Source organism: Stegodyphus dumicola, chromosome 4, assembly GCF_044657685.1.
Source record: "Stegodyphus dumicola isolate Sdum_Otavi_A_Nest chromosome 4, ASM4465768v1".
Classification (NCBI taxonomy): Eukaryota; Metazoa; Arthropoda; class Arachnida; order Araneae; family Eresidae; genus Stegodyphus; species Stegodyphus dumicola.
The window spans coordinates 30,872,525-30,899,789 of NC_140771.1; the positions used below are offsets into that span (position 1 = coordinate 30,872,525).

The 27,265-nt window shown below is 33.2% G+C and overlaps 2 protein-coding genes across 3 annotated transcripts in view; both read left to right on the forward strand.

Moving 5' to 3' along the window:
* Positions 1-7,369, forward strand: part of Cad86C (Cadherin 86C) — a 139,583-nt gene extending 132,214 nt beyond the window's left edge. For both annotated transcript variants that reach the window (XM_085814671.1, XM_085814672.1), the window contains one exon: positions 1,806-7,369. In XM_085814671.1, the coding sequence (XP_085670797.1) occupies positions 1,806-2,985 (1,180 nt within the window). In that variant the 3' untranslated portion in view covers positions 2,986-7,369. The remainder of the gene's footprint in view (positions 1-1,805) is intronic.
* Positions 7,370-9,069: 1,700 nt separating this feature from the next.
* The window catches only part of LOC118181898 (neprilysin-1-like), an 86,765-nt gene continuing 68,569 nt past the window's right edge, over positions 9,070-27,265 (forward strand). Inside the window, exons 1-4 of the mRNA XM_035351126.2 lie at positions 9,070-9,225; positions 15,559-15,629; positions 19,413-19,487; positions 26,811-26,972. Of these exons, the coding sequence (XP_035207017.1) occupies positions 15,560-15,629; positions 19,413-19,487; positions 26,811-26,972 (307 nt within the window). The 5' untranslated portion in view covers positions 9,070-9,225; position 15,559. The remainder of the gene's footprint in view (positions 9,226-15,558; positions 15,630-19,412; positions 19,488-26,810; positions 26,973-27,265) is intronic.

A 27,265-nucleotide genomic window follows, 5' to 3' on the forward strand; every position in this document is an offset into this window, starting at 1 on the left:
AAGTAATGAAATGAAACTTTAATAAATGAATGAAATCGATAGTTTAATAATTTTTATATTCTTCAAAAGCTTTACATTCTTTGTAAACAAAAATCTTTTACATTTAAATTGTTTCGCCGAATTCTTACCATCTAACTATTCGTATGGGTACTTTTTTTAAAGAAAGATGAAACTCTAAGAAGCTTTCACATGATTTTCAGTCAGTACAGCCAAAATATTTCGTACAGAAATGTGCCGAATATATCAGTTGATTAGCTGATAAAATTTAGGAATCCATATATGTTGATAAGTGCTATTCAGTACATTCTGACTGAATAATACACCCTACAAAGTTATTAGAACTGGGATTAGCTGTATGCACTATGTTAAGGAGTCTCCATCTTTTGAATTTTAATTTTACCAAAATCGAATATGCAGACATGCTTAATAATCATTGCATTGAATCAATTGAACAATCTGAATATCAAAAGATCAATTTATTTTCTTTTCTATAAATTAGACGTACTCATTACTATTCTACTGCTTTTAATACACTTTCCCTTTTAATAATGCTTCACACTTAAGAAACTCTTTCTGACCAGTTGTACTTAAAAAGCTTAATAGATTAATCTCGGACTGTATTTTACATTTTTGTTCACTTATATGAAAAAATGCAGAATAGCAAAATTACTGTAGATATAGAAATTTGGAATATCTTAGTTTTTTTTTTCGTGGTCTGGTGTTGGGATATTGCTGACATCTCTGGAGTGAAAGGCATTGCTCTCGTGAAGTAAAAGACTTTAAAGCAAAGAAAGACAGTTCTATTGTTTGGAGCCGGAGAGCTAAATGATCGAAAGAAATTACGTTTCAAATCAGAGAGGAGGTTACAAAATAGGAAGTCACAGCGATCAACCTTGTACAGGCTGAAAGAGAATCATCTGAAGAAGAGCATCTTGTAGTTGTCTGACGTGTTGCCACTGTTTATGAGCAAAACCGCGTATTGCACGAGTATTGCGTAATTTGTTTCCTGAAAGAACAATAAATTTGCAAAAAATTACAAACTTCAATCAGGGCTTTTTTAAAATCACAACAATTGAATAGAGATGATCTGATGTCACTGAAGAAAGGTATCGTAAAATAATTGTTTTTTATATCCAGTGACTTGCAGCCTTGTGACTTTCTTTGTATTAACCCGATTAATAACTACTTATGCGGAATTCACTTCGGATGAAAATCATCTCATGACAGAAGTTTAGAACTCTTTGATCAAAGAAGCAATCCAAAAGTTGGCTGTTCAATAAAATCATCATTTTGCTAACTATGGGGTAAATTTTTAAATATTCTGATTTCAAAAAATATTTTACATTTCCATGCATTTTCATATCAGTAATACCATATAGTTTGTTCACTTCGCTTTAATAAACTAAACATAAAATTTTTTCATCTTTTTTTTTATAATCTGCTGATTCCATTATTTGATTTAAAATAAAATTAATTTCATGTTTTAAAATAAAAATGTATTTCATAATTATCATTTGGATTTCTACAATAAGGCTGTCTGTTCAAGTACTCTAGCAAAACAAGCAATGAGTAGTAATCTTAGCTGAACTAGTGCACTAATTCTGACTGATACAAGCTAGGAATGCAAGGTGAACTTAAATGCAACTGGTCATTTAATAAAAATAATCAGAATTCGAAACATGAGAATCAGTCGTTAAAACGAAAATGTTGTCAAATTTTGTAAAATAATTTTGTTCCACCGTAAATAATGTAAAATATGTGACTTTTTAAAAAGTTTTTCAATTACATCATGCTATAAATTTCAGGTATCATCGCACGGAAGGTGACGTTATTATAGCCGCAGACGATGCTGCGGAAATGGATCGTCCTTTTCCTGTGCAAGATTCTACATGGGTACCGCCTTACAATCAACAAGGGGAATATTCACGCCCTCTTCGTCAACAATATGAAAGATGGGAAGCTCCAGAATATGGACCACAGCGAGCTCCTGATGAGTATCGCAACTTACGGTACCCGGCAGAGCCTCCTCCTCCCCATCAGCAAGGATATATACCTCAGCAACGCCTTCAACAAGGTCTACCGAGAGATATCCAGCCACAGCCTATATACAGAGATCAGTACATAGACCACGAACGAGAATCTCAGCGTGATTTTGTACCTGTCCATCACCAAGAAACGTTGCCAAGACCACAACCGCAAATGCAGCCTGCCCCTCAACCCCCACCCCCACCTGACTTACAAAGAATTCAGGAACAAGCTCCTAAAATTACCGAATGGCAAGTCCATCAACAAATTCAGGATGAAGAACATCCGATTTCTAATAGACATGATGATGACGAAGATGCAAGGACAGTAATAATGGCGCCAGCATCTTCTAAATTCAAGCAGACAGGTCCTACAAAGCATGAAACTCAAATCGAAAGAACCGAAGATTTTTATCATCAACAGATAGAACAACATACCGCATTCGATCAGTCTCAAAGCAACCATAGTGTTTCATTTAAACAAGAAACAGCTGAAATATCACAGGAACAAAATGATGGTCAACACGAGGCACATGTTGAAGATTCTTTGCAAGAACATGATCTTGATGAAAAGCAACAAGATTATTCCGAAGATTACAGGAGAAGACAATCTATTCCTCCAAGGGTTCAGCCGCTATCTACAGAAGATTCAGAGGCTTTGAGCAGCAAAGATAAGTTAGAGCCTGATGATACAGACTTAATTGACAGCAGAGAAACTCACGAAGAATCAGACAGATTTGGACCAAGAACAACTGAAGATGATATTTCAAGAACAGAGGATCAGAATCCTCCAACAGATGGGGAAGATGAAGATTCAGATTCAGGTATAGGAAAAGATGGCACTGCTTTACGACTCAAAAAGTCCAACTTGATGGAAAAGAAATCACTTTTTACGATAGCTTATGATGGAATGCAAACTAGAAGACTGAAGTCAGCTGGAGAAAGAGATGACTCTCCGTGATTTATTACTCCTTAGTCTATCGTATTTTTTATGGTGTGCGATTGTAATTATAGTTTTCAGGAAACTTAATTATAATCGCAAACACAAACCTTATCAAAGAAAAGCTAAACCAAGCCTAAAGGCCTCATAAGGCTAAAATAAACCTTAGCAAAGGAAACATTTCTAAATAATTGTTAAGGGAAAATATGTCGACAAAACTTTTACTTTTATACCAGATATAATGATTGTTAGTGAGTGAACTAATACATTCATACCTGCAGCATATAAACTAACTGTGGTGGGCTTTTGTAAGATCTTTACTTCATTCCTGACAAAAACCCTTATTGGACGAAGAAAACCTCCGAGTGATTAGATTTTAGGGCTGATGTAGAAAAATACTTCCCAAGACAAGATTCATACTGGGACAGTGATATCAAGTTCTCTTTAACGTTAAGCGGACTGAAATATTTTATTAAGATTGTTTTGAGTTTTTAAAAGGAATATTTAAATTCATGAACTAATCAGTAGTAATTTAAGATAATTGCAAAGCTCAGAAAACACAAGATAATAAATTTTACTCATTTTAATAAACTGAATATTGGCAATAACCTTTATTTCAGATGCATAGCTTTCATATCATGCGAAAATTGCGCCGTTAAGCTACTGATGAATGTCAAAGACTTAAAAGTGACATAAATCATGACATGCACCGTGATGAGATTTTTTAACTTACATTTCAAATGTATCATAACACTACCATGAATCTCTGTAGTAGTTACTGAATTTATCAGTATACGAATACGTCCACATTCAGTTTAATAGACATTCCTTTAAATGTGTTGAAACCGTTGTTTTAACTGTTATAAATCTGTTGTTATACTTATTTCAGATTTTGTTGTAAATGGCCATGTATTATGAAATGTCGGAATTTTCTGTGAGTACATATTCAAACATATGTTTTACTTGTCAAACTACGTAATATTTTGTTGTACGGTTTTTTCCAGCCAGATGCATCAGAAAATAATTCTCTTGAAAGAATCTCATTCTTTGGAAAGAAAACGATTCATGATATCTCGCTGACCTCAGTGATATACAACGCATTTTTACTTATTACTCTTTATTAATATTAATTTTACCTATAAAATTCGAAACAGTAATCAGCAAATGGTCCGGAAGAATTCCGTCAAAGAGGATTTCGCGAGCAAATGATTCGACGTTTTCAGGGCCATCTAACTGTGAGTGAGGGTTCCTCGTTTTGTGAAGGATAGTTAATTGCTATCTGTTGATCAACGTAAGATTATTGAAATGCTTGAATTAATTATTTTAATTTGATGGTTATATGAAACATCTGTCCATGTTTCAGGAATATAAAGAGAACCCATATTTATTCGTGGCTGATTAATATGGTGTGTTATGAGTTTGTTCGTAGAGTATGTTTACAGCGATTAGCAATTTTCGATCTTAGTTATCACGACAGATCACCTTTGTATCCCATGTTGCAGCTATCCTTAAAAAATATGTCTGCTCTGCTATTCGATCACTTAATATAGGAATAGACAATCATTTCATTCAGAAAAAGAAGCTTGTAGACCAAACTTCTTCCTTGAGGACCTTTCCTGCTGCCCGCGATTAAAGTTCAGCAAAATTTTTCATTACTTTTGTGTGTGAAGTTTTTATATTTGATCATCTGAGGGCCATGTTTCAGGATCTTGTTAATAGTACCAATAAAATCACTGAAAATTAACAAATGGAATTTGTTGCGTCGCATACGCTCTTAAATATTTTTTCTTTACTTGTATTACAGTCTAACCCTTGAAATTTAAAGTTATAAATGGTTAGAGTTGACTTTAAGGTACCCCTTGTATTATCGTTGTATTGTTGTTTCATTTATCGGCAAGTTGTTGTCTCATTTATGACAAACTGAATAGCTGAATGCTATGGAAACCTTATTATGACGTAATTGGTCGCGGTGAATTTGGTATTTCTCCCGCCTTCTTAGCATGCCTTCATTCAATTCCCGGTGAAGGCGTTGCTTATTTTTCATCACTCCTGCTTTAAAAATAACCTAATGTGTTTACAACATTATCAGGGAATATAATTTGAAATATATATTTCTCTATTATCTTGAAACAAACTAGAATTTTTAAAACAAATCTGGCTAAATAAAACACTGTGCGATACGTAACGCCAATACACATCCTAAATTGGCCCTAATGTGCACAGAACTTGGCCCCTTAAACTTCATTTCCTGTGTGCCACTTGTTTCCAGTCTTGGCGGTGTTCAGGGGATAGTTGTTAATGGCTTCTCATAGTTATTCCCGCTTAGCTATTTAACTTAGATCAAGACAATAAAAACGATCGAGTGTGGACCAATTCATTTAAACTGCTCAAAATGACGGATCAATTTGTGAATGATTTAGAAATCCGATATTTCATACTACCTGATCTAAGATTTTATTTAATTAAGGTTTATATGTAACAGCATTTATTTACAGTGATTAAATTATAATCCGTCCTCGTCATCTAAGCAGATTATAGATACGATTGGAATTTTGTTACTGCTATTCAAGGTTTCTACACAGCATTAACATCTTATCGTTTTTCTTGAATCATATCCGTCTTCATCATTCTAGACAGATAGATGTCTTTCAAAAGTGGCTGAAGTGTTCTCTTCTACACTGCCGTTCAGAGATTTTACTGTAATCAAGTTTTTTTATAACCAGTGAAGGGACAGATGAAATTTTATACTTCTACGCTTTATTTGCAAAATGGTAGTAGTTCGATGAGCTTGATTATAGTTCTGAGAAGCAAACAAAGATGAAGTATCTTATCAATTATCAAAACTGACATTGCAGTCAAACTTCTTCATGCCTTCGTCTTGTTAATGTGTCATACGCATATCCTGTTACCTTTTTTACAGAACAAAATATTTCAGATACTCATTCATAAATTTAACTTATCTTTTCGCCTCTGTTTAAAGAAAATAAACCTCTACTTACTACGTTATTTTTTAAATTAACAGGTGCTTTAGAAATATTTTTAGCAGCATTTTCCCAAAAGGTTTTGACGATTAAGTTATTCTATCACGTATTTTCATGGCAAGTGCTGCTATTGTCTGAAATGTGATATTTTTATTTATCTTCCATATGGCCTACCAAGCAATTCATTTACATATTTTTCCATTCAACATACGGCATTACATAGTGAAAGATTTAAAAGCTATAAGTACATTTTTTGCAATTTAAATTTTTACTTTTTATATCAAATCTTGTTGCCATAATTTAAAGTATATTTAATTTATATTACATCCAGTCACTAATTTTGTATGACAAATTGCAGCAGCATCTGTCTGCATCTCACTGTGGAATCGTTTTTCTTTCTTTTTTTTCTTTTTCGAGAGGGAATTCTTGATACTGCTATTTTCAATTTCCTTGAATTTTGCTATTTTTGATTTTCTTGATTATTGCTATTTTCAATTTCAGCAAAACCGTTTGATTTCCAAAAGCTATTCACTTGATATGATTTGGCAATATATGGGATAATTCTTGAGCTCCGTATCCTCTATACCTGTAGATGCAATCTAGCTAGCAAATTAGCAACTCTAAATGTGATGCTTGCATTTTAAGAAAGGATTGTGTTTTTCTAAGTGTTGGAATTTTTGCAATTCTTTAGTGGTGGGCAGACTGTCTATTTTTTAGTGTTTTAAGGATACATTTTTATAAATACCCTTGGAAAAGCACATTAGCAAAGTTTATTTCTAATTATAATGATTACAAGTTTTGATTTTTAATTCAGCATGTAATCAGAATTTGCATTGTCTATTATTAAATTAAATTAAAAACGATATATGATATATTTATTTCTTCTCCTATGTTAAATTTTAAATGTTCTGAAAAATATAAGAAATCAATTTAAATAATTTTAGCAACATTTTAGAAATCCCTCCTTTCATTTTCGACGACCCAGGATGGAGCATATTATCGAGGTTTGACTGCATTCATAAATTTAATAGATTCAGTGCCATAAACCAATGCTGCAAAGACATAAACAACAACTGTACTGTAAATGGCATAAAGAACACCTATGTTAATTAAATAAACATACAGCTCAGTGAAACTGCGAAATCATACCTGATGAGCGTAATAAAAATTAATTGCTTTCTATGTGCAGTAAAGAATATTCAGATTTTTCTAAATAATTCATTTTGGAGTTTAAATTTATTATGAAGTTTCAAATGTAGTTTGATGCTTTAGATGTTCGGTATGTAAAATATATTCTGAAAAAATATTTCAGAATAAACATGTTGTTATATTTTACTACAAGGTGGGATTTCTTTGCTTTGAATATGCAATGAATGGCTTTGTCAAATGTTTTATTAAATGTTAATAAAGGTTTTTGAAATAAAATTTGTGATTTTGTTTAATATCTTGTGCACTCCTATTACATACTTCACGATCAGCAAAATTCAGCTTGAACCGGATTTCATTACAAATTATACTTATTACAATTATTTTTATTGTACAAGAATGTTAAATTTATTACGTTTATCTTTGACTGTGCCAGATATATTATTCTTTCAGAATCACATTTTAAGATATTCAGTACTCTTCACTGTTTCATAATTTATGGATTTATTTTGGTAGCTCAAGAGCTTTAATTGTACGAAACTTCTTTCGATCAATACTAAATAACAAATAAATTTCTATTTTAGGGCTTTAAAAATTGTTGAGTGTAGCATATCCAAGCTACATGTTGAGCAACAAGCTATGAGCAAGCAATATTGAGCGTAACAGATCGACAAATTAGATGTGGAACCCGTCACATGCAAATCTATTTATCTCTTTTGATGAATAGCGATATTTCATGCCATTAGTCAACAAGCATGTGTTTTCATTATGTCATGTGAATGGTAGAATAACTTAGTTTCATAAAACGGTACCAAGTTTGTCCACGGCTAATGACATTCACGTTTGTCCACGTCTAATTCTGCATTCATTCTTCCACGTCTTTCTAAAAGTTTCTTGGTATTTTTGTGGTTTCCTACTGAAGAATTTAAATATAAAATGTTATTTTTTCATTCCCACTAATCGACTTTAAAAGTACCAAGTACGTTGAAAGTGTTTTCTGACTCAGTATTTCCTTCTCATTTAAAAAAACGAAAGAAATCTTTAATCTTATCTTAGTGTTTACATTCCAGTTTAATGTCTGAGATAGGTTTAATCTAAACATCAAATTACTAAATCTTAAGCAGAAGCTTTGAAACAAAATCATGAAATTTTGAACAGAAGAAAACAAAATGGCTGCGAAAAAGAATAATAAAAAAATGGATTTCGGAAATAAAAAAATAATAAAAAAATGGAATAAAAAAATGGATGGGCGTGAAAATAAAATAAATAACTGATTAAACTTCCAAGAGATGATTATTTTAAACAACGAAGAGAAATCATATCATTTGGTCGACATGAAGTTGGCGAAAATGAAAACACTTATTGATGATGAAAGAGGAAAATTAGAGATGATCAACGTGGCTGTGCCAAGCGATATGAAGGCGGAACTTGCTGTCATGTTATTAATTAACGCAATGTGGCGACATTTGTGCTTATTAAATAATGTATATATTTTAGTACTGAAGACTAAGCTGTGCTTTTAATCGGCTGTTTGAGCACAAGAACAGACACTTCCTTCAGATATAAAGGCCCCAATTTTGATTTTATTAGAACATGAAATTCACGTATCCAAAGGGGTGTTAAAGAAAAGGTACATGAAGAAGGTACTTAGAGAATTAACAGAACTGTACTTGCCCAAATGGACGTTCACTTTGATTTATTTTTGTTGGCTCGCAGCAATAGAAATTAATTTTTACTAAAGAACTTTCGTCTTAAGTATCTTTAATTTCAACATAATAATAATAATAATAATAATAATAATAATAGTACAAAATGTATTTCTGAAGTTCCTATAAGTACCACTTTTTTAATATTAAAGGGAAAATATCCATCCGAAACGATGGCGATAGTTCCTGTGGCGTTTCGAGAAAGCGAGCTGTCCATAGATATATTCGGAGTAGTGTATTGTTCAAACTGCGTCCTCAGTGGTAGGTTAATGGGAAAGAATCAATTAGTCGGCGAGTTGTGAAGGGCTCAACATCCTGTGTGACTCCAGAAGGCTTTCCGTTCGTCAAAGTAGCGGATTGAATATTTACTTTTGGATGCTTTTGAGGCTACGTTCATGTACACCGTAATGCTTCGATAGTAAATCAAGGTAAGTTGAAGATTTTATTGAATACAAATTTTCTTGTCATCTTACATAACTACTACTTTTTTACTTTTTTTATACAATTTGTTTTGCGGTCATAAACTTAGTTTGTGAAATTGTACTCTGATAATGGATTAAAATCAAGAAGATTTAGAGATTTTTTATTATATACAAACAACAAAATCTCGTTTATCCGAACTAACTACAAAGATTTCGCATAAAATGTTTTTTTCAAATAGTTAACTTTGAGACATGTTTTTATTAAAAATAGAGTAATGATTCATTTTTTCACATACCATTCTCTGCAATAATGTTATATCTAAATATATCTGAACAAAACAGGCTTTATAAATTTTACTTTAAGTTCTTTATATTTTCCTTTTCAATCCCATAAATGAAAAATAAAACTTACGGTTAGAAAATTTCTGTGTCTGATTACTGTATAATCCCTCCATAACTTTTTTATCGTTAAAAATTTTTGAGAATTAAAAAGAAAAAAATACAAAACGAGTTAAGTGACACAATATCACGTCTCTCTTCTCAAATAAAAATAATATATGTTGCTGCTACTTTCCAAAACTAATCTTTTGAACTGAATAAAATTAAAATTCCAGTCTAAAAGAATTTCAATTTTTTAAAGCACCGGTAATGTCTCTGGATTTTTTTAAAAGTAAAATGGTGGTAACAGAAATATACTTATTACTGTATTAAGATTAAAAAGAATCTATAAAGACGCTTCAAATATCCAAATATTTCATCATAAATGCACAATATCATTTAGGAGGGATACGATAGCGTACAAGCAAAATAAAAATAGAAATTACATAATCAGTTTTTTTTCTAAGATGCTATTTTACTTATGACGCTTATGGTACCTACTTACCTATCTTTTCGATTCTCGTCTCATACATTAAAGAGTAGTGCAGGGTAATGCTTATGGTATACTTATGGTCAAATTATTATTGAGGAATCCAAACAAAATAAACCTTTAATAAAACGAAAATCTGGAAGGTTTCAGAATTTAAATTACGTCCAAAGGGGCTGTATTTCCGATACACAGTCTCACGCGCTGGAGATAATGATTTTTCTGTACAACGTTACGATTGCTCGCTTTGAAAACCTTGAGATTGTTAATCAAAAATTAGTTAAATTTTTGAAGAATATGAAATCGATCATAAAACAAATTTCAAATTCCAAATTTGGGCTTCCAGATGCCCATATTCGCAGTAGGATTACGTCATTCAAAATTCGATGACTCTAGGTAATGTTTTATCAGGATGAGAGAAACATACATACCTTTATGCAGATTCTTCATTATTTAATTTCTTCAAATATAATACAGGGCGATAATATTGGGTGGCAACAGTTTGAAAAGTGAAACGGACATTCAGAGTGATTCGACGCAAAATCGCAAAACGAAAACTATAGTCCCTCAGGGACAAAGTTCCTTTGGACTAATATTTTTTTTTAATGATTATCTGACACTATATTGAGAAAGAACTTTTATTATGTTGAAAATAAATGAAGTATTTTTAGGATATTGTTTGACAGTAACGTCTATGATTTAACAGCAAACGAAAAACAACAACTTTTGGAAATCAAAAATTTGCAATTTTTTAGAATTTTAATAAAGATTTTTGAACTGTGAAACCAGTCTTCAAAGTTGAAAAACATCATGATGAAAATTAATACTACTGTCTAAGTATAAAAGTTATAAATTTATAAGAAACACATATGGTTAGTGCGGTCTAAAGTACAGATTCAACACTACTAAAAAAAGTTCGCATTTAAAACCTCCAGACTATTAATAATATATAAAAGTATAAAATCATGAAAAAAAGGGTTTGAAGTTTCATTCTGGTCTTCAGAGTCAGATTTAAGTTCAACACTTCAAATAGTTTTATGCTGAAATTATACGAAAAATTTTGCTTTCCTCGCTATATGTCTTCGTGCCGTAACTGGTAGCACATCCGGTTAGCACTCGAATGATCTGGAGAGTTCCAGAGAAGGAATCCCTGATTTTATGAAAAGTATTATGATTTTATTGAAAAGTATAAAATCATGAAAAAAAGGGTTTGAAGTTTCATTCTGTTCTTCAGAGTCAGATTTAAGTTCAACACTTCAAATAGTTTTATGCTGAAATTATACGAAAAATTTTGCTTTCCTCGCTATATGTCTTCGTGCCGTAACTGGTAGCACATCCGGTTAGCACTCGAATGATCTGGAGAGTTCCAGAGAAGGAATCCCTGATTTTATGAAAAGTATTATGATTTTATTGAAAAGTATAAAATCATGAAAAAAAGGGTTTGAAGTTTCATTCTGTTCTTCAGAGTCAGATTTAAGTTCAACACTTCAAATAGTTTTATGCTGAAATTATACGAAAAATTTTGCTTTCCTCGCTATATGTCTTCGTGCCGTAACTGGTAGCACATCCGGTTAGCACTCGAATGATCTGGAGAGTTCCAGAGAAGGAATCCCTGATTTTATGAAAAGTATTATGATTTTATTGAAAAGTATAAAATCATGAAAAAAAGGGTTTGAAGTTTCATTCTGTTCTTCAGAGTCAGATTTAAGTTCAACACTTCAAATAGTTTTATGCTGAAATTATACGAAAAATTTTGCTTTCCTCGCTATATGTCTTCGTGCCGTAACTGGTAGCACATCCGGTTAGCACTCGAATGATCTGGAGAGTTCCAGAGAAGGAATCCCTGATTTTATGAAAAGTATTATGATTTTATTGAAAAGTATAAAATCATGAAAAAAAGGGTTTGAAGTTTCATTCTGTTCTTCAGAGTCAGATTTAAGTTCAACACTTCAAATAGTTTTATGCTGAAATTATACGAAAAATTTTGCTTTCCTCGCTATATGTCTTCGTGCCGTAACTGGTAGCACATCCGGTTAGCACTCGAATGATCTGGAGAGTTCCAGAGAAGGAATCCCTGATTTTATGAAAAGTATTATGATTTTATTGAAAAGTATAAAATCATGAAAAAAAGGGTTTGAAGTTTCATTCTGTTCTTCAGAGTCAGATTTAAGTTCAACACTTCAAATAGTTTTATGCTGAAATTATACGAAAAATTTTGCTTTCCTCGCTATATGTCTTCGTGCCGTAACTGGTAGCACATCCGGTTAGCACTCGAATGATCTGGAGAGTTCCAGAGAAGGAATCCCTGATTTTATGAAAAGTATTATGATTTTATTGAAAAGTATAAAATCATGAAAAAAAGGGTTTGAAGTTTCATTCTGTTCTTCAGAGTCAGATTTAAGTTCAACACTTCAAATAGTTTTATGCTGAAATTATACGAAAAATTTTGCTTTCCTCGCTATATGTCTTCGTGCCGTAACTGGTAGCACATCCGGTTAGCACTCGAATGATCTGGAGAGTTCCAGAGAAGGAATCCCTGATTTTTAGAATTTCCTCCTCCGAAAAATCTAATAGATTCTGCGAACATCTATGATATGATTTTTAGTTTAAGATATAATTCACTAATATCTAGGTACAAAACATAAAACCTCATATATAAAACTAATTTCTTTAAGTAACAACAGCAAATAACAAGGGGAGACTTACTATGATATTATTCCCTGCCAAATTTACGCAATGTGAAGACTTATTCAAAGGTTTAATTACTCGAGATGTGAATGTGAATATTTTATTTATATCATTTGCTCCCCAGGCTTGCAACAAATATTTCCTCCAAATGGCAGTTCTACTTTTTGGATATTCCCTTAATGAAAACAGTAAAACTTTTTTATTCTCTTGAAGAAGGACCTCTGTCTGATTACCCTCGAAATCGAGTTTTAATTAAAAGCTGCGCGAAACTAAGGACGAGTTTTTGCCGAATTTTTAATTTTACATCGAATATTTCTTTTTTTAATTTGGCCTTTCAGGTGATATAAACACAGTTTATTATCATTCTTTTTATATAATGTAGACGTAGAGGATTCGTATTTATTTACCGACTGTTACACATGTATATGTTACTGATCAATTAATTACTACATGTAGAAATGATGTATCGTATTTCCTTATGATGTACATTTAATCTCTTTGAATCTCGAAATAGTATGTGAAGTACTATATAAAAATAAAAATAAAATAAAAAAAAATTCTGAAATGTTTCAGATTTTAAATGACGTCCAAAGGGGCGTTTTTTAACATTTTGTGTGTTTCCTTTCTTCATAAAATGTCACGTTCTTCGCATTTAAACCATAAGCTCCTGTTAAACAGCAATATCGCAATATAATTTTAAAATGAGAATGAATATCTTTAGAATTTCCCATACAGAGACTCACGCGCTGGAGATAAAAATGTTTTTTCTGCGCAACGTTGCCATTGCTCGCTTTGCAATCCTTGAGTTTGTTAATCAAAAATTCGTTAAAGTTTTACAAAATAGGAAACCGATATTAAAACAAATTTCAAATTTGGTCTTCCACATGTCCATATTCGTTGGAGGATTACGTCATTCAAAATTCGATGGCTTTATGTACCGTTATTTTATCACAATGCGATAAATATACATACATTTATGCATATTTTTGATTATTTAATTTCTTCAAATATAATGCAGGACTCTAACATTTTGTGGCAACAGTTTGAAAAGTGAACCGACATTTATAGGAGTCCGACGCAAAATTGCCAAAATGAAAGTAATAGTCCTTCGGGCTCAAATCCCTTTGGACTAATAAAATCCGATTATGAAGAGTGAAGAGATTACTCAAGAAAGGTGATGGATGTGATTGTGAGCCATGGATGCTTGACTTCATTCCTAAAACATCACCTTAGTTAATAAGCGTGTGCAATAAGGTATTCAGAATTGATAGCTGGGGCTAATGATAATCGGAAATTTATAACTAAACGACTAAGTTACGTTTTACTTCTATACATCAAACTACAATGTGCGTTCATAGAGGAAGATAACTGTTTAACAGAAAGGATGCATTTATAAAAATTTTCTAAAAGAAATTGGCCCATTCATACTGCATAAATCTTCTTTGAATGTCTCTGGAGCGATTCTTCTTGATTATAACCTAGATAAGTCTCGTACAAGCATTAACGCTATTTGTATTCGATTTTCTTCTAAAATAATGAGTTGTCCATTTCGTGAAACGTATTTTCCAATTCTTACTTCTAATGTATTTAGAAAAGCTTCAATGGTTTCAAGCCAAGGATTTGTATATGCGATGTAAGATGTTCAAGCTAACGTTCGAGTTTTTCAAAGCACTGGTCTCCAATTCTGCGGTGTAAACTATTGCATTGCTTTACTTTGATGCACCCTACAATGTGCAATATTTGAACCACAAAACTGATAGGGGCCATCAGGTCATACCATAACTCTTTGGCAGTCATGTGACATTTAAAAACAAACAGAGTTAGACACACCCACGATCTTAGAATAACAACCGTCTTCGATCCATACTCATGTTTCCTTCTGAGCATGAGACAATCTGGATCATACACCTATGAGAAATGTGGAATCGTCAATAAACAATACAAATTTTAAATCATTTAAAGTTCCACCATTGCGCGTCTGATAACACTGACACGAATATCATGCAGTAAAGAGCTAAATATTAAAAGTTTTGCCGAATCTTACATTTTGCCGAATGGCTACAGACTCCAAAGAAAACTGAAACATCGCATTTACAGTGGGCTATATTTAAAGTGAATCAATGTAAAATTCTATCTCGAGATAAATATCCCTTTTTGGCTTAAAAACGGCAATCTTACTTTGGTGTATATTTTGAATAAAACTATCGATTTCGAGGAAGTTCAGAGACAGGCGATATTTCTTCAAGAAAAGAGGGCAAAATGTTTTGTTCTTGAAGAAGAGGTATCTCTGTGCTTAGTTTTGATAATTATTCATAAGTTTAGAACAATATTTTGCTCATTTATACAGGGAAAGTCCTATTCTTACTGGTCCAGACTGCTGGTTGCTCCGGATAATAAACGCTTTTCTTTTGGTCCTAGCGTTAACAAAATTTGACTGTATTTAAAAATGTTTTAATTAAATTACATTAATATAGATTAAGTTAAGTTATAGTAAACCAAATAAAGTAAACATGTAAATATATTCATCATATTTTATCTGTAAATATAGTAGTTCCCCTACTTGTAAAATTTTGGCTCGTTACAGCAATAAATGCAAAAATGGAAACTTTTAAACTTGCTTGTGCAACTGGATTTTCCGCTAAAGTATAGCTTGAAATGAAATTCATTGTGATTAAATACTATAACTGAAATTAAAAATATTTGATTGAGTTTTTGTTTACGTGATGCATTTTAGAGAAATTATTAAAATACGCATGATTATTTACTACAACATGGTTCTTTTCCAGGATGTCAGTATCGCCCTTGTTGCTGGCAGCATGTACGGCTCTCATTCTTTTTCACACTTTTCATGTGAAGCGTAAGTTTCTTTTATTATTCATAAATCTAAACAAATTATTTAGTTTTGCAAATGTTGCTAAAAATGGAGTTAGACTTATATTAAAATGCTTTCTTGTTTCAGTTAACTAGTAATTTGATCAACAATGGTCTGATAAATTAAAGGATAACTTGGAAAATTGAATATAATTCACGGTTATGGTTGTACATGCAATCCAAAATAAGCAGTAAATACATATATTTTACTACTTTTAATATTATAAACTGAAATATGTGAATACGCAAGCATTGAAAACTCTACATGATCAAGAATATGTAAGAAGTTTGCTAATATTTAATAAGTTTACTAATGTAGGAGAGATTCATTATCCTGTAGGATTCCCCAAAAGACCACGAAGACAGCCTTTGGCTTTAACATATAACTCCCGCCTTCTTAGCCTACCTTCGTGGTGTAATGATGAGCACACTCGGCGCGTATTCGAGATGTCCGAGGTTCGAGTCCCGGCGAAGATTTTGCTCATTTTTCACCTCACCTGCTTCGAAATAACATAATGTCTCTATAAACATTGACAAGAAATCACCAGACATTAACTTAATACACCACGGACCTTCAAACAGCTTGTGATATAAAATTAAGCAGGTTTAATTATTATCCTAGGTTACAAAAAAAAAAAAAAAAAAAAAAAAAAAAAAAATATGTGAGGTGATCTAGTTATCTTTCTAACTTCTTCCTTTAGAGAAGATCGTTTGAGGTAAAGAGGTTAACATCTTCTGTAGGCCTCAGCTTTATGAGGCAATATTCTGTTCGGATGAGTTAGATGCAGTTTAAATGAAGACTTCCAACTGGCTTTCACTTGGTGAAAACTTGTAATTAGCAATATTCCTGGAAATATTAGTAAAATAAATAAAATAAATTTGCCTTCTCAACTGCAATAAAACAATGAAATTAGTTTCTATTTACATAAGCCTAGGACAAAACGCATAATTATGTTTCTACTTTTATAAATCTAAGAGAAAAACGTTGTTCTTTTACTTGTTTAAAGCAAAACACAGCGAAACAATATTTTTTATTGGCATTAAATAATGAAAAAAGAAATTGGAATTATAATACATATTTTTAAGCTTTTATAATTTATAAGTTTCGGTAAATTTATAATTTGATAAAAAAAAAAAAAAAAAAAAATTTGGGAACATCTTGACATAACCAAAAGGTTGATAGGGAAGTACTAACTGCATTTGTGATATATTCGTATCTCGAATAAAGAGGGAATTGGCATAACGTCGCTGCATTATTTAGATTAAAAGAAACATTTGCTCAACAAAAATTTATGACCAAACAAAGGAATTCAGTTTTGGCAATTTTATAGGTAATTATTTTTCTGTTCATGTTTACCTATTTGTTGAAAATATTAGGCCATTTTAAATGAAGTAAAACTTCCGAAGTAAAATAATTATCTTTCCTTGGACTTGGAATTTGTACTGTATTACCTTTTTATACAATTGATTGAGTTAAAAGTTAAAACCTTTATTTTTATGTTAATAAGTTAATAACTAAGACAGCTTTACTTGCTTTAGGTAAAAAAAGAATTATCCGAGTATTCGAAATCGAGGTAAATATTTTTTCCGGATGTAGGGATTCTGGATACTTAAAAATTTTCCTATATTTTTAATTAACTTTACTTTAATAATCTAAAATAATTTGGATTTTAAATTCCAAAAATATGTTAACCAAATTTAAATTAAGGAATATGCACAATTATTAGCATTTTGTTTTCCCTAAGAGATGAGATGCTTGTTTTTATGATTTCGACTCTTTTTCGAAAGAAGAAATTTCTATGAAAAAAAAAAAAAAAACAATGTCGAGCAATCAAATTTCGGGATATAAAACAGTATTCCATTCTAGACTTTAGCAGATAGATAAAATCTAAAGGAAGAGAGCATTAATACACTCATGTCCATAAATTAAGGATAATGCAAAATCAGGCAAAGGAAGAGTTAGAAGAAAAACAAATTTGACTTATTTGTAAAGCTTATTTATTAAACAAAAGGTAAAGAGCAAAAAAAGATGCTATATGTTTGATATTATTAAAAAAATTAGCGAATTTTTTTCCCTGGAGCAAATTACAAAAAAAAACCTATTTATAAAAGTCCAATATTACATGGTTGGTATAATTGTTAATACATTGTATGTCTCCCAGACGATGCAATACAGTCAGTGCAACGCCTAAGCATGCTGAGTATCAAATTATCGATCTGATCTTGGGGGATATTACACCACTCAAAAAGCAATGCTCTCCGAAGTTCCGGTAGACATGTAGGAGGAGGTTGACGGGCTGCAACTCGTCGGCCAAGCATGTCCCACACGTGCTCTACTGGATTCAAGTCCTGTGAGAATGCTGGCCAGTCCATACGGGTGATATCCTCCGATTGAAGGCTTACGATGTTTGCACGGTGAGGACGGACGTTGTCATCCATAAACACAAATTGTGCGCCCATGGCGCCCCGAAACAAACGTACATGTTGTTCCAGAATGACGTCCCGATAGATTTGGCTTGTCATGGTTCCAATTTGAACATGCAGGTCAGTTCTGGAACCCAAAATAATTCCACCCCAAACGAGCATTCCTGCACCACCATAACGGTGTCGTTCAACGATGTTTTCTTGGTGGTAACGAATACCTGGAGCTCTCCATATGAAAGTCCGGCGAGAATCAGACTGCAAGCTAAACCTGGACTCGTCGGAAAACATCACACAAGCCCACTGTTGCGGTGTCCACAATGCATGCTCTCTACTCCAGGCTAACCGCAGGCGACAGTGAGTTGTAGTAAGTGGAACGCATGTAACAGGTCTACGAGCATATAGACCAATCTGCCCTAAGCGTCTGTACACGGTCTGCCTTGAAATTGTCATACCAGTGGCTGAAGAGAGCTGACGAGACAGGTCTGAGGCTGTGCTCCGCCTGTTTCTTTTGGCAGTAATTGCCAAATACCGGCCCTCATTCGGCGTTGTAACTCTGGGGCGACCTATGCTGTAACGTCTACTCACATTACCATCATCTTGGAATCGTTGCCAAAGCCTGGGGATGGGCAATTCCAAGTTCGTGTGATACTTCCAGTTGGGTACGCCCACATTCCAGACGGCCGATAATTCTACCACGTAAAAAATCATCCAAATGCGTCCTTTGTGTCATAACTATTCGGTTATTGCACTGAAATGCTTATAAAGCGCCTGCAAACAATTTTACTTCTTTGCCTGTATTCCTTATATATCACTCTTACATTCTCGTCATTGTGACGTACCATCGATGTTATTTGGTTACTTCCTGAAATTTGCATATGATTCTTGAAGATGTGTGTAGTGATTTTACAGGTGATATACTTATTTTAGAGTTCGATTTCTGCGTGACTCCGAATTATCCTTAATTTACGGACATGAGTGTAATAAGTTAGGTTAATTGGTTAGGCAAAGCAACTCGAGGGCTATCTGGTTATGGGGAGTGATGCCTGTATGGAGAACTTTTTAAGGAAACCTCGCTCGTATCCATGTTATATATGGGAAAAATCACGATAACGAACCATACAGTCAGCCCGTTCCACTTGATTCGATCCCAGGTCGAACTGCCAGTACTCAGCTACTTTTACAGCTCGGACACTGATGGGCAAGCAATAATAACAATAGTAATTGAGATATACTTAATGTAAGTACAGCTAATGCAAAAAATTTAAATATGTGATTTAATGTGGAAACTCTTTTTTTTAATATCCATGCATCTCTTAAAGTACTGAAATACATTCTTGTTCTGCAGAGGAAACGAAAGAAGGAGAAAAACCGAAAGTAGTAGAACAAACAATATGCACGAAAGAGTCTTGTCTAAAAGCAGGTAAGAAAAGAATTATACATGTAATATTGTTAGTCAAAGCTTAGTGTGGAGTCATTTTTAAGAATGATTTAAGAAATGATATACTAAGTACCTGCAATTATTAAGCAGCTATTAAAAAAAGACTTAAATTGACCCTAAAGTGTTTTTCATTGTGCAATTTAATGCAAGTGAAGGGAAAAAACAGCAGAGAAACTTTTGTAAGATGACCAATCAGGCTTCTCAGACTTATCTTTTACAGTCAAAAGTCGTTAATCCGGACTCGTCGGGACTTCGGCGATTCCGGATTATCGATTTTTCCGGATTATAGATCATCAGTTTAAATCTGGTAAGATGGCATGCAGAAATTATAAAATTAAAAATATGAAACCGTAATTTATGAAATAAAGAACAATTATGATCTAAAAGGTATCAAAATTTACAAAAAAAGCTTAATATTTATTTGTTTACTTTATTAAACATTTCTTTCAATGTAAGTTGTTTAAGTTGCTTCGTTTTATGTGATAATACTTTCTCTTTAATTTTATAAACAGACATAATTTCTTCTTCAGTTACAAAATTCCGCTGTTCAAGTCCTATAATTGATGTCGAGATTACCGACTAATTTGTCAATCGAAATTTTTTCGTTTTCAAGAACCTCTGTGTCACTTTCTTCATTATCGGAAGCAAATTATAATGACGAGGAATTTGATTTAAATCATATCAAAGACGGAATACATCGAGATGAAATACTACATTTAGTAAGGAATTATAAGCCAAATAAAATGGAAGCATCTGCCCTGAAGATGAGGATAGTGCTGACAGATCAACTTCCAATTCACTGCGTGCCGCGGCGTCCCCCCCCCCCGGCCGCAGAGCAGCGTGAAATTCATAAACAGATTTCGGAATGGTTAGGTCATTTTTTGCATCAATTCCACTTTTGTTTAATGGACTTCGAAACATACTTTCGCTTTGTAGATCCTTTACATATTAGTAAATATATATCGGAAATTCTATTTGACATAATCAAAAGTTCAAGCTTACTTTTATAAAATTGCTCTAACAGTCTGCAAAAAATAATAAGCCGGATCCAATTCGAAGATTAAGGAACAACGCAATCTGCAACATTAACTGAAATAGATAATTAGATAATTTTAGCTTAGCTTATACCGTCCGTTATACATTAAACGCGCATCCGTAAACGTATTTTGCGCATGCGCACATTCGCAGCTGTAAAGGTCTTACGCGCATGCGTCAACGCAGCGCAAGCGCAGAAAGTTTGTAGTTTTGAGGTCCGGATTATAGATCATTCCGGATTATGGGTGTCCGTATTAACGACTTTTGACTGTAGTTTTTTTTAATTAATTGCTTCCTTCTAAAATATGCAAAAATCTGTACAATCATACGTCTCAAAGTGTTTTTAGAAGAAAGATTATTCAAACTAGACCTGTATTTTATTCAATAAACACGCATGGTTGAGTGAATTTATGCAGTGGAATATTGGCTTTTAAAAAGCATTTTCACCCCATTCTCAAATTCTTCGTCTACTTTGGCATGTTTTGCATTTCAACAAACTACCGTAAATTGCTGTTTGTCACTTAATCTCGTTATATCTGGGTTTCGGTAAATTTCCGTCTCTAAATGACTAATAGTACTCGCATGTTTTGATAGAGTTGTCCTTTACTCGCTTTCTGTTACACAAACATTACCATGTTTGCATATCACTTCATGTCTGCCATTTAAGTAAAAACTCTCTTTTGCAAAATCTTTTATTCTGTAAATTATTTCAATTTTATGGCAAACATACCCAGATTAAAATTTACGATAACTGTGCTGAATTATTTTAATTAAAAAATAAAACGAACGGTTGGTGATATGATTGAACTAGCTAAGTGAGACAAATGGCGCGGGTGGGGGGGGATGAGTAGGTACGAGCAAGAGGAAGACAAAGATTCCGAACAGCAAGCAAACGTTCAGAAATTACGCAAATTAAAGGAATTATCATTGAATTCCTTTTCACCAATTTTCGTGCAAAACATTCATAAAAAATATTTTGCATTTATCAATAATGTGAGTAAATTTTGCATTTGTTTATACCTATTTCATCAATACGATCAAGCCTTATCAAGCCTCTTAGCGTTGTTAAAAAATACTGATATGTGAGTTAATGAATAAAATTCCAAAACAAAAAAGGAAGAATTAACTGCAAAATTTAATAATGATTAGTGTGCTAATAAAACGCAATTCAGAAACCTATCTTCCAGCTGATTTTCAGAAATAATATTATGTGAATAATGACTTAAAACACTAAACGTAGAATTCCTGAGAAAAGAACAAAGTTACGTTGCAAGTTTTATTCAGTAAATTTCGAAATACTTTGAACTAATTAAAATATTTATCCTGTGAAATCAGCCTTCTTAATTTTTTATTAAACAATTACTTCCCTTTCGAAGAGAGAAAACTTAATTAAATAAGTTTTAAATTCAGTCATTTCGAAAGAGTTAGTTCAAATTTCATAACCATTGGTTAATTCATAAACGGAAGTAAAGCATACAAAGGTCATTGGCTATCTACCTAAGGGGAGAGATGCCTTCGTGAAGGACTTTTCAAGGGAGTCTGGCGTGTTACAGATGAGAAAAATCACAAAAACACTCATGTAGCTAGGTTCTTCGTAGGAATCCAAATTTGCTAACTTCGTAAATTAAATTAACCATCTTATTAATTTTTAAACTATGAGCTTAAAATTATTTTATGGAGTTTTGGACTTCAGTTAAGGAAATAACAGGGCTAGCAGCAATTTCTCTAGCTTCTTTCAGCAGAATGTCTTCCTCTTCTCAAATGTAAAGGCATTGGCAAGTATTTTAAGAATCCCTTTCTTACAGTCAGTATACATAAGTTAAATTGGCAACTCAGGAATAAAAACGATGGATTGCATTAATGTAAAAAAAAAAAGTAAAAATGCACAGCCTTTGGCGTCACCTGAAAGCCGATTTCTGATAAAATTACTAATTCCGAGATTGATGGAATTGGGGAGTGGCCATCTGAGACGAAAACTATTACGATTAACAAAATCATTATTTATTTAGTTTTGGTTCTGAAAATACTGAATATTTTCAGAAGAGTTAATTTAAGAAATGTTGCCTGTCTGGGACGTTCGCTGTTTTTCATTTATTAATGTATCATGTTTTATATTATTTTAAATAGTTGTCAATTCGACATTGATTATATGAATTACTTTACTAAAATTTTCCAGTTGGCTGCTGAATTTTGCTTATTTAAATCTTAGAATTAATCGATTCGAATTTATCGAAGGTTAATGTGTGGTCTTTGTTTTTCCTTCATTAATGTAACATGTTGTACTTTAAATAACTATCTGTCCTACATTGGTTATATGAATTTCTTTATTAGAAGGTTTCCAGTTGACTGCTGAATTTCATTTGTTTAAATCTTTGAATTAAAATTTTGCTCGAATTAATCAAAGTTGAATATATGTTCATATTCCTTTTTTCACTAAATTTAATTAGTAAACTTTGGTATGAAACCTCTGGTATGCGTCTTGCCTTATCTAAAGAAGCCTTTGTTAAGGACAGTTTTTAAAAAATGCTTATTTCCTTCACATTTAATTTAATTTTCATGCAGTTTTTGCTGTCTCATACATAATATTTTTAATGTTGTCGACTTTTAGCAGACAAAAGTTTGTATAGATTTAGATAAATTATTATTCGCTTAAAATGTGCCACTGAATAAGGTCCTCCATTCAAGATTCACAGTTTATAGAAGTTTGAAAAAATCAATAAAATTCTTGTAACTATATGGCAGATTGGGATGCTATGCTATTTTAAATCATTTGACAAGCAATATTTAATGTAAATAGTGAAATATAGCAATATGTGGAAGCTCAGTACTAAGAATGATAAAAAAACCAACTCTTTGAGAAAGACAAATGGATTTAATGTTTTAAAATTTCTAACTTCCCATTAAGATTTCTCAGTTTAGGCATTAGAATACGTGCTCTGAAAACAAAAAGGAATTCAAGCTATGGATGGCCTCATATCTTTTCGAAAATAAAAAACTCTTTTGACTAAACAACTTTTCCAAAGATGAAAACCATTCATAAAATAAAAACAGAAGAAATAAGCGAAGTATAATACCCCTTACGTATTTACTATTAAAGTATTTTAGGTGGAATGGGGGGAGAAACAAAAAGGAATTGTATGAATAAATAACTGAAATACATTATTGGATTCTAAAAGAGTGAAATTATGATCGGAGTTTGAACGGTTCTAAACCATATAGTTGCTACAAGCTGTTTTACGCAGCTACTGGAAAGTTATCTACTAACTAAAATAACCACAACCTAAGGGTAAGGTTGACAGGTCACTGAGTGTAAGTACAAATACAGTGAAATGTACATGAAATTTTACAGATGCTGTTCTGCATACATAATATGGAATAGGAATTTATAAGTGATGGAATTTTTGCTTTTACCTGAAACTTTTACAAATTTGAATACAATTACAGATACATACAATACAAACACTTATAATTTTACAGCTAAAATTTTACAATATTATTAGAATATCTACGATAATATTTCACAAATACAGTTCTGTCACTAAGTAGTGTCTAATTTTCACTTTTAAAGTGTCTATAGAAGGTGTTGTTTATGCAGTTTTTATTGTTTATACTGTTAACACAGTTTTTATTGTTTATAACATTCTTCAATGATTTTTAGTCTTTGAGAGGGTCTTTTTTGTACACTGTCTTGCCAGTCTAACGGGTGTTAATGAACATCAGTTTTATCATTATCACACTACATAGTTGTTACCTTGGGTTGACTGCTGCCCCAAAACCAAATTTGTGGCTTCAGTTCCCGTATAAGTGTTGATTATACGTGTGTATACTTTCTTCTCGGGTATAATATTGGTTAATTCGGTAATGCACTCCAGGTAGCGCTTTCAGTGATGAGACAGCTAAATCGCAGATAAATATTCTCAATTCGGACAAATGTTTGCTGCTAAGAAAATGAAGGGGAATGGCATATATCCAGTTGACATTTTAATGAGTTTGACTGTGTTATTCATTATTATTATTATTGATTTTGTTATAATTATTTAGGAATTTTCCGGGATAACTGCATGTAAAATTTTCGTTACATTAGGTTATGATAATTTCTAATCATTCTGGTATTCAAATTTTTACTTCGTTACATTAGGTAATCGCCTATCTTCTATGCTTAAAATAAAGATTCTCGACTACTTACTGTCCTTTGGAAACTAGAAATTTTTCCAAGTAACTTTTCAGTCTCTTAGTTTCTTTGAATGCGATCATTTTCTTACAGACTCTATTCGTATGCACTCATTTGCAAAAATTACAACATCTTGGCACATAACGTAATGTAAAACAGTTAAAGGTTTTCCAACTGCTTCGCATGGAACCTTTTTGGAGTCTTTTTGCTTCTCTGGATTATAATAAAAAAAAGTATTTCTTCCTCCTTTCCAGATAGGTATGTTAAGTTCTTTACCAGGAATACTGAGTGATTAAACACACGATTATTTGAAAAATTTATAAACGTCGGTAAATACCCATGTAACATCAAAGAGGTTTATGAAAGAATCTGGATATATGAGTCTCTAATGTCAAACATACTATATATTTCTATATTTATACTTATTATCAACCACCGCGGACAGCGATGCACGAAGAAAAACGTCTAGGCATAGAGTCAATAACAGAGCGGATGGTGTCTTGAGGGATGGCTTTCTATTCCCTTTCAACCATTTGCCACAGTTCGTCTTCTGAACGAGACAAAGGCAGAGTCTGCTAACGGCGTCCAATTACATCCTACACATGTTCGATTGGCGACAGGTCAGGAGAGTACGGTGGCCAGGGAAGCATCTGTATACCTTGCAGAGCATGTTGGCAGATGCGAGCACTGTGTGGTCGGGCGTTATCCTGTTGAAAAATTTCATTAGGCAGCCCCCGAAGGTAGGGGATTGCCACCGGCCGCAGTACATTACCCAAGTATCGTTGGGCCGTCATATTGCCCTGAATACGAACTAGAGGTGACCTAGAATCGTAGGCAATAGCGCCCCAAACCATTATGCCACGTTGTCGCGCGGTGGAGCGTTCCACATTTACTGCCACATTAGATCTATCTCCACGTCGACGCCAAACATGTATGCGGCGACTATCACTGGATAAACAGAAGCGTGACTCATCTGAGAACACGTTTCGCCATTCTGTCATCCTCATCGCTCCAGTCCGGCACCATTCTGAAAACGTTGGCGTCTATGCTGTGGGGTCAATGGCAGTCTTCTTAACGGACGCCGTGAGTGCAGGCCACGTTCAACCAATCGACGGGAAATGGATCTGGTCGACACAGTAACATCCAGGGTATCTTGCACATGCTGCAGAATCGCGGTACAAGTGACTTGCGGGACCGCCACAGCTTGTCGGCAGATGCGTCGCTCCACGCGTGCTGACTTCACTCTGGTTGCACCTGCACCCTTCCTTCTTCCCACATTTCCTTGTTCCAACCATGTTCGCCATAGCCGATGCACCGTGCTCGCATACATGTGGGTATCAGCTGCGATTTGACGTAAGGACCAACCCGCTCTTCTCAGTACGATCACCATACCCCTCGTAAAATCGTTTATCTGCTGGAAGTGCCTTCGCTGACGGCGGCCTGGCATTCTCTCCTATTGCACGTATCCTCCGGAACAAAAACCAACTTTCTTCGATAATTCGTCTGGCAGAAATAACGACACGAATATTGCCCATTCTGCACGTACCTTCCGTTATATCTTAGTTCACTTGCATCGGAGAGCTGCGCATTTCACATCATTCGCATAAGTAAATGACGTGCGTCTACTCTAAAGTTTGCATAAATTTCTGACCACTCCATCTTGGTGTTGCATTTTCAATGTCGAGCAGTGTATATTCTTGATTTAGACATCACTATGGGTGCAACAAGCCTCCCATATTTTATGCTGAACTTACCACATATCGAAACAATAGACAATAAAGCGAAGTGGTGAGACACACACTAGTGTGCACACAAAAAGTGAGTGTCGATTTCAGCAGAGGGCTCTATATATATGAGCTGAATCCTTTGCTTTAAATTCTAAATGGATGTTGTACAAAATCTCACAGCAATGCAGATAATATAATGCGGCCAGTTTTTTAAATGACACAGTTTAGATTACACGAGGGGGAGGCAGCTAAATTAGTAAAAATAATCTTGAGTTCATATTTTTTATCTGACATATATATATTTCTGATACAGATGTCAAAAAATATATTTTATTGTTATTGTTTCAAGTTTTATTTTCACTCTTCGAATAGCCGGAGCTATTTTAGACAAGTTAGATCAGACAGTTCATCCATGTAAAGACTTCTACCAGTTCGCCTGCGGAAACTACATCCGCAGGACCGTTCTGCCTGAAAACGTCAACGTCATGTCGGTGGTGCAAAATATGGAGGACGAAGTACTCATGATTATATACAGTAAGTGCAAAAATAATAATAAATAATATTTCACCAACTTATACATCTGGCTTTCTTTTTCAAAAATGCTTAATATACCGGTACCGTATAATTTCATATATCTTAGTTTAATCAAATATTCGGAAAATTGGTATAAATTGCTCGACTTTCTTCCCTGTCAATAAAGAAACGTATTTGCGCTGATGAAAGTGCTGGAATTTTGGTATTTTTATCATAACTGGTTTTATTAAAGCATATATAGCAAGAATATAAAAGTATTTTACTTCCGTTAAATAAAATTCCAAATGCATTTT